General features: G+C 37.6%; 4 protein-coding genes across 4 annotated transcripts in view; 2 read left to right on the forward strand and 2 right to left on the reverse strand.

The window, feature by feature from the left end:
- LOC109125192 (subtilisin-like protease SBT3.13) overlaps positions 1-802 on the forward strand; it is a 15,519-nt gene extending 14,717 nt beyond the window's left edge. The window contains exon 11 of the mRNA XM_019233535.1: positions 689-802. Coding sequence (XP_019089080.1) covers positions 689-802 — 114 coding nt within the window. The remainder of the gene's footprint in view (positions 1-688) is intronic.
- Positions 1,924-5,669, forward strand: LOC104731374 (subtilisin-like protease SBT3.13). Its single transcript, XM_019233353.1, has 10 exons — positions 1,924-2,046; positions 2,152-2,243; positions 2,580-2,677; positions 2,764-2,943; positions 3,051-3,347; positions 3,485-3,861; positions 4,032-4,288; positions 4,371-4,485; positions 4,589-4,781; positions 4,848-5,669. Exons 1-10 carry the CDS (start codon positions 1,927-1,929, stop codon positions 5,408-5,410), a joined length of 2,292 nt encoding a protein of 763 aa, XP_019088898.1. The 5' UTR covers positions 1,924-1,926; the 3' UTR covers positions 5,411-5,669.
- Positions 5,575-6,424, reverse strand: LOC104731373 (neuropeptide-like protein 31). The gene has a single exon (XM_010450722.2). It carries the CDS (start codon positions 6,184-6,186, stop codon positions 5,785-5,787), a length of 402 nt encoding a protein of 133 aa, XP_010449024.1. The 5' UTR covers positions 6,187-6,424; the 3' UTR covers positions 5,575-5,784.
- On the reverse strand, positions 7,116-8,650 carry LOC104731375 (protein LOL2-like). Its single transcript, XM_010450725.2, has 4 exons — positions 8,385-8,650; positions 8,108-8,215; positions 7,544-7,653; positions 7,116-7,298 (listed from the first exon to the last, which is right to left on the reverse strand). The coding sequence occupies exons 1-4, from the start codon at positions 8,548-8,550 to the stop codon at positions 7,230-7,232; spliced, it is 453 nt and encodes a 150-aa protein (XP_010449027.1). The 5' UTR covers positions 8,551-8,650; the 3' UTR covers positions 7,116-7,229.

Consider the following 8,684-nt stretch of genomic DNA (forward strand, 5'->3'; position numbering starts at 1 on the left):
GTGATCGAGTCTCCTCTTGGTATAACTCTCACCGTGAACCCGACCACACTCGTGTTTAACTCTGCAGCTAACAGAGTACTCACTTTCTCGGTTAAGGCTAAAACGAGTCATAAAGTCAACACTGGCTACTTCTTTGGCAGCTTAACATGAACTGATGGTGTTCATGACGTTACCATTCCTGTCTCGGTTAAGACAAAGATCAAGCATTAGCAAGATAACTCATTACTGTGTAACCGATTTAGATCGATGTAATAAACAGAGCCATATGAAGCTCATGGTCTTTGTCCTTATGTAAACTTTAGAACCAAAACAAAAGAAATGCACCGCCGGTTCGTTAGCGACGTCTTCTTCGTTTACTTATTTAAAAATTGATCCGAGTACTTTGGTCATTTAGGTCTAGGGATAAATCCATGACCGTGATCTATTTCAATATCAGTGTATGTACCTTGTTTTGTTTAGTATTAAGACAAAAAAAAAAATACGTATATTTTTCACGACATTCGCTCCTGAAACCAAATATGTAATGTTTTTGTTATATGTATAGCCATGATCCAGGTTTGTTGGGGAGTTTTTATTCCTGCATGTGTGTACTCAATTTATATACTGCATTGTAATGTGATGGAAACAAACTGAACATACAGTTGATTTTTTATTAATTATAATATTCAATTACTTTTCCAAATATTAGGAGACGAATAATATGGCGACACCTCATCCCGGGAGAGCAATGAAACTGCGACAAAGTGCCAAAATTATGCCGCGCATTGCCCTACCACCATATGCATGGCATGATGACTTGTAGGGTTCCTAAATTGCCTTTGTTCACCATTCTTTGAACACTATATCTTTTTCATCTTCAAAATGTAAGCTTTTGGCTATCAAACATGGTTATATAGTTCAGAATCGCTACAAAAAACTTTGAGAAGGAGTTTGATGGCGCCATGGCGGAATAGATATATTATTTGTTTTGTATATAGTTTTTTTTTTACTGATTAAATTGTCTAAGGTTTATTTTTCATTTTTTTCCTACCGTCAAATTGGTTTCTTTTAAATCTTGGAGGACAAGTCCATCTAGAGAACCTTTTTTTTTTGAAGGATCAAACAAGAAGCTAGCAGATCCATTTGACTATGGAGGAGGACTTGTAAACCCTGGAAAAGCTACAAACCCGGGACTTGTCTACGACATGCGGATCGAAGATTACATCATTTATATGTGTTCCGTGAAGGCCACAAATTTAAAAGCCACAATGATTGATCTTCGAATATCCGTCAGCAGTTGGTGGTGGACCAGCCATGGTCGAGGTATTTGGAAGGAGATATTTTGGGAGAGTGTTAGGCCATGGTCGGACGTTCTGAAAAACGAGTAACATATGTTTCAGCGTACCACTTTGGATTCCAATATCAAAGTGGTTCAACTATTGGTGGTCACCATTTTATCTAATAAACTGTGAAAAACAAATTCAAAATTATATTCGAGTACATCCAATCATAACAATTTTTAAAAATATCTCGTGGCATAAATCTTTAAAATTGAAGTGAAATGTATAAATTTGAACGTAACACATAAGGTATCTAAAATTATATAGTGATTGGTCACTAAAAAAATGGATTTAAATAGCAAAGAAAAAAGAAAATGTTAGAATATATAATTGGGCCCAATTTCACAAATTAACACATGTTTCATATTGTTAACAATTTTACAAAATCGGGACTGGTTTGCTCTCCTGAATGTGAACATTGAACCAAAGTGAGTTTGTTTTGAGTTCGGTATTCCTCTCAAACCGAAACAAACCACGTCCAATAATTGAATCCGATCGAACCTATATTGCTAGCCCCAACCCGTGAAGCTGAAAGGACAAATTATGTATTCTTTATATATAAACCTTAGAGGCTTCTATGTCATACAAACACTTCTCACTTAAGAAAATGGAGAATTCTATACAAAGTTCCAAACTTGTGCGTGTGTTATCAATTGCTTTGGTCCTATTTCTTAACATAGAGTTGAATTTTCTTGCAGTTGCAGGAGCCTTAGACAATGATAAAAGAGTATGTAACTAAAAAAACACCTTTCTCTATTTGCGAATAAATACTTAAGAGTGCTGATTTTAAAAATTTGTTGGTTCTTTTTTTTCTTTCCGGTGGATTTAATAGGTTTATATAGTATATCTTGGCGAAAGAGAACACGATGATCCAGAACTCGTCACTGCCTCTCATCATCTAATGCTTGAATCACTTCTTCAAAGGTACCTCTCTATTCATCTTTCAAAAAGGCAAAATTAAATCTCTATAGACACTAATACCTATATTTGACATTCACTAATTGAACTTGTTTGTATGTACACTGACTGCTCATTAAACTTTCCATATGTTTATATTATATAATCTTCATTAGTTAACATAAATATTCAAACATCTGATAGGTTGATAATATGTTACATTCGGTTCTTGTCGCCCAAGAAACTCATTTTCACTAGTACTCTCATAATTTCTTCACATAACTAATTAGGCCCTATTTTGTTTTTGTTTGTCTGAGCTCTTCTCTTACTTGTATTTCTAATGATATATATATATATATACAGCAAAGAAGATGCACATAACTCAATGATCTACAGCTACCAACATGGATTTTCTGGTTTCGCAGCACTGCTTACATCTTCGCAAGCAAAGGAAATCTCAGGTACTCAAACTCACATTTGAGAGACATTTTCATATCTTTGAGCATTGAAGATTTTTGGTTCACCGGAATCTTGTATATAAACACAGAGCATCCAGCAGTAATCCATGTTACACCAAACCGGTTTCTAAAACTGAAAACCACAAGAACTTGGGATCACCTTGGTCTCTCTCCGATTCCAACTTCCTTTGCTTCACCATCATCTGTAAAAGGTCTTCTTCATGACAGCAACATGGGCAGTGAAGCTATCATCGGTGTCATTGATTCCGGTCTCTCTCTCTCTCTCTCTCTCTCTCTTTCTTGCTCTCTTGGTCTCTTGCTCTATGAAGCCTAATTCTCTCTTCCCATTGGCTCACATCATATAATGAATATACAGGGATATGGCCAGAGTCAAAGGTATTCAACGATCAAGGTCTTGGACCAATACCTAAGCGTTGGAGAGGAAAATGTGAATCAGGAGAAGAGTTTAACGCCACAATACATTGCAACAACAAGCTAATAGGAGCGAAGTACTATCTTAAGGGTCTACTGGCTGAGATTGGAGGAAACTTCAACAGAACAATCATCCAAGATTACAAATCCAACAGAGATGCAAAGGGTCACGGCACGCATACAGCCACAATTGCCGGTGGCTCATTCGTCTCCAACGCAAGCTACTATGGTCTAGCAGGAGGTACTTTTATATAGAAGATTTGTTCAAACCAAGCACACATAAACGTTTGGATAGTTCACCACAGACGTTAGCTTAAGAGTCAAGCTACCGATTTTATTTGTTTTCTTCCTAACGGATGTGGGATTATTAATTATCAGGTACCGTCCGAGGCGGTGCTCCTCGGTCCCGCATAGCTTCATACAAGCCGTGTTGGAACATAATGCGAGTCGACGGAAGTTGCACATCTGCTGATATGTGGAAAGCTTTTGATGATGCTATACATGATGGGGTTGATGTTTTGTCGGTTTCTCTCGGGGAAGATATTCCCGAGGGTTCTGAGGTTGATACAAGCGATACAATTGCGGCTTTCCACGCGGTGGCTAAAGGGATCACGGTGGTGGCTGCAGCGGGTAACGAAGGCCCTGGAGCTCAGACTGTTAGCAATGTTGCTCCTTGGCTCTTGACCGTTGCTGCAACTACTCTTGACTGGTCTTTTCCTACAAAGATCACACTTGGGAATAACAAAACCCTCTTCGTAAGTTTTATACCCGAATAAACTGACATAAGTTTAACAAAATAGTTTCAAGTATCTAGCATTTTTCTCCAAAAGCTCAAATTAGATAAAATATAGTTCAATGTTTGGAGCTTCTTTAACTTGTTCTCTTTTTTTGTTGTTCAAATTAGATAAAATATAGCTCTAATTAGGCTGAATCTCTGTTCACTGGACCGGAGATTTCAACCGGTTTAGCTTTCTTGGACGTACACAGTGATGATAATGTTGATGTGAAGGGGAAAACAGTTCTTGTTTTCCATAATTCCTTTGCAATTATAGGGAAAGATGTAGCAGCAGTCATCTTAGCCCAAAAGCCTAACGATCTTCTTTCTCGATGCAATGGTTTACACTGCATTTACGCAGATTACGAGCTTGGAACTGACATTTTAAAATATATACGTACCACCAGGTACTTATCTTTGAAACATAAAATAAATCTCTGTTACATTTTTGAAATATATACATACATCATTGATCTGTCGAGCCAACAGATCTCCCACTGTGAGAATTAGTGCGGCTACTACACTAACCGGTCAGCCTGCAACGGCTAAAGTTGCTGGATTCTCATGCAGAGGACCTAATTCGGTTTCACCAGCCATTCTCAAGGTTATAAAAGCCACTATGTCTATCATATATGTGTACTTCATAATCTGAAACCTTCCTTCTTCAGTGAACTTGTTAAATATCTGGTCATGTTTTTACTCTGTAGCCTGATATAGCAGCCCCGGGTGTGAGCATACTCGCGGCATCTAGTCCGCTTGATCTAGAACAACACAACGGATTTAAACTCGACTCAGGGACATCGATGGCAACTCCTGTTGTTTCCGGAATCATAGCTCTCCTCAAATCTTTACACCCTAATTGGTCTCCAGCAGCAATAAGATCAGCTTTAGTCACAACAGGTTCTTGCTTCTTCTTATTCTTCTTTTTTTTCATAAATAAACCGACTAATCAGATTTCTTTTGTAGCTTGGAGGACAAGTCCATCTGGAGAACCCATTTTTGCTGAAGGATCAAACAAGAAGCTAGCAGATCCATTTGACTATGGAGGTGGACTAGTAAACCCTGAAAAAGCTGCAAAGCCCGGACTTGTCTATGATATGGGGATCAAAGATTACATCAATTATATGTGTTCTGCGGGTTACAATGACTCCTCAATCTCTCGTGTGCTCGGTAAAAAGAACAAGTGTCCAACTCCTGAGCCATCAATTCTTGATATAAACCTACCTTCAATCACAATCCCAAATCTTGAGAAAGAGGTCACACTCAAAAGAACTGTAACCAATGTTGGACCCATCAAGTCAGTCTATAAAGCCGTGATCGAGTCTCCTCTTGGTATAACTCTCACCGTGAAACCGACCACACTCGTGTTTAACTCTGCAGCTAACAGAGTACTCACTTTCTCGGTTCAGGCTAAAACGAGTCATAAAGTCAACAGTGGCTACTTCTTTGGCAGCTTAACATGGACTGATGGTGTTCATAACGTTACCATTCCTGTCTCTGTTAAGACAAAGATTAGGATCAAGCCTTAACAAGAAAACTCATTATTGTCTACAACGATCTAAATCGATGTAATAAACAAAGCCATATGATGCTCATGGTCTTTGTCCTTGTGTAAACTTTTGCCAATCCTAGTTCAAAGTGTGTTGAATAAAATCAAGATCATTATAATAAGATCAAAATCACCATAAAAACATAGTAGAATCCATCTCTCACTCAAACACAAACTGAGAAAACCGTAAGGGTTTCCTCATTTATTCATCACAACCATTTATATTATGCATATAAAAACTAGTACAATCGGAATCGAGACAAAAGGATCCTCATGATCATAATCTATAGCTATAACATTACATAGCAATATATAATCATCATAGTGACTATATATATGATAGAGATATGATTCTTAACAATAAGCGATACACTTCTTCTTACAATCCATGGTGCAACCTCCTCCACCACCTCCACCGCCGTATCCTTTCCCGGAGCGGCTAAAAGAGCTGAAACACTTAGCAGGACACCTCAGCTTCTTGCCATTACAAGGTCCTTTCTCTTTACAAGTCACAGTTGGCCTAACCACACCTCCTTTCCCAAAACCACCTTTTGGACCACCGAACCCTCCACCGTATCCACCGCCCATTCCGTTCCCCGGAAAGCCGTTTCCAAACCCGGGTATTCCAGCAAATCCGGATCCGGGTACTCCTCCAAATCCTAAACCATTGTTCCCACTCTTCTGACGAGATGATTCAGTTGTAGCAACGAAGATGATGAGAAGAAGAGAAGCTAAAAGGAAAGATTTTGTAAACATTTTTCTTGTGATTTATGTAGATTGATGAGTGGGTTTGTTGAGGAGATTAAAAAGTTGGATGAAATATAAATACAGTATAGAGAAAGAGCATTAAATTGGGGAGATATGAAAATACAGTTAAGACATTGATTCGTGGACTTTAGTGTGTTAGATCACTTTAATGCTCGCACTTTGCAAAGAAGACTCTTGTGTTTTGTCTCTCTATCACTTCCGTAACTTGTTGAGAGTCTGTTCAAATATAGCACTTGGCGACATTTAATTTATGCATGTGTTATTTAAACTCGACAGATCGTTTTAATTAAATACTAGTACTAGTAGTATTTGTTAGTGGAGGACTTTATTTGACAGATGTGTTCACGATACAAACTTAAAGATAATTCAATCTACCCGAAGTTGGGTTTTTATTATTTCAGCAAAAGATATAATGTGGTGCATAATCTAATCTGTCCATAAGACCCCACTCATTAATTCAACCCAACCATATTATCATTTCTGTCTTATATCAAAAACTATCCAGGTCTGATTAAATAGATACACCGGTTAACAAAGTTATTTTTTGTCCAAGGTTTCATTAAATTGGCTTTGTTGACAAATTGGTTCACTACACTGACACAGCTCTTGTTAGCTCTCTATCCCTCGATGACCCACCATATATTTTATTTTATATGATAGTGTAAATTAGTTATGTATACTTTGATATTCCATGTTTTGGTGTGGTAATTTATACGACCTACTTATTGGAACTCATTGACAAATTTGGCCCAAAGTAGACTGATAGTTACACCTCACCTGTGAAAAATGTATCCATAGCTGTGTTTGTTTATAGTACTATTGATTGGTCCAGTAGGAATATCAACTTTTTATGGATGCACACATTTTAACCACTAAAGCATAAAGTTAAAACAGTAAATGAGAGAGAAGTGGGCAAAGGTATCTGAAAGAATGCGAATTCAATGATTATCATTGATTTTGTTTCATCTAATCCTTAACATTATGACAAGTTTTTGTCATCAAACAAGTTTCAAGTTTAGTGTTCTCTCTACTTACCGGACACTGCTTAAACTTTTGGCTGGTCCTTGCTGCTCAGACCATGGAGGTCGTTTGTTGTTTTCCTGAAATATAACACAGTATACAAATGATCATCACAAGAATAAGTTACTCAGAATCTCGGGTAACGAAATGTATTACTTTCCTAAGTAGGATTTGGACATGTACCACTAAAGGATCAGTCAAAAGGGTTTCAAGAACTCTAAACAGATTAAGCTTTTCGCTTTATCCATCACCAAAGAAACCAAAACAATTCCATTTATACATGCTTGGGAGAGAAAATAAAACAAAATTGAAAGGTCACACATACTCTGATATCTGTGATAGAGTTGCAGGAGGAACATCTAACAGATGGAGCTCCATAAGGATACATGAGGAGCAGTTTGCAATTATTGCAAGTCACCTGGCCGACCTGGTTAGCTGCAAACAAAGAATCACGTATCAGAACCAATAAGCGGAGAAGAGTATGTTCATCAATTTAGGAGATGTTATACATAGAGAATAACAAAAATTGAGCAGAGGCCAGGAAATTCATCAGCTTATAAGAACAACTTTGGAAGATTCTTGTTTCAGCTAATAACCAAACCCATCTAGTTCATAAAGCTAAGAGAAGAATCCTAGCCAAAGGTAATTTTTGTTTCAGCTAATAACCAAACTCATCTAGTTCATAAAGATTAACACTTTCGAAACGGAATTGAGCACAAGAACACAGAGATATCATTCACACAAGCTAAGTAAAAACCAGACTGACAGAGCATTCACAAGATTGTTCCTTTTAACAGTTTCAAGTCACTGAGGATTATCAATCAAACACAAAGCTTTCAGTTAAATGTTATAAGAAACAGTAAAGAAAAAAAGCCAAAGGAAAAGGAACCTTCAAGAACGAGATTAGCAGTGTGACAACAAGAGCACTTGACTTGTTTGGATCCTCTTAGATACGAAAGCAAACGCCTGCAAGATCCACATACCATTTGTGCCATCTCTGCAAACCCCAAAACAAAAATATAAAATTTTGCAGAGAATCTCCAAATCATTCGCGGAATCTAAAGTGGGTTCACTCTAAAAGCCTACAAAATCCATTAAAAACCACTACTTTGATCAGACTGTACCAAAAAATGAAGCAAATCGATAAACCCTAAATAGACAAATACCGGGAATTTTGACGGTGGTGGGATTGTGGTTTACGGCAGCGACTGGAGGAGGAAGAACTGCAGCTTCCCATCCCGGAGGTGGTCCTTCTTCGTCTTCCTCTTCATCTTCTTCTTTTTCACGGTGCTTTTGTTCTTCTTCCTTCTCCTGCATTTGTGTCTCTTCCATCACGCCTTCCCGTCTCGGCTCCGGCGAAGATTTCCAAGTTAACTCCCAATTTTTTCTTTTTTTACTTTTTTAACTTTGTCAAAGCAAAAATTCACAACAAGTTCAAAAACAAAGAAAAAAAAAAAAAAAAAAAA

Source organism: Camelina sativa, chromosome 12, assembly GCF_000633955.1.
Source record: "Camelina sativa cultivar DH55 chromosome 12, Cs, whole genome shotgun sequence".
Lineage (NCBI taxonomy): Eukaryota > Viridiplantae > Streptophyta > Magnoliopsida > Brassicales > Brassicaceae > Camelina > Camelina sativa.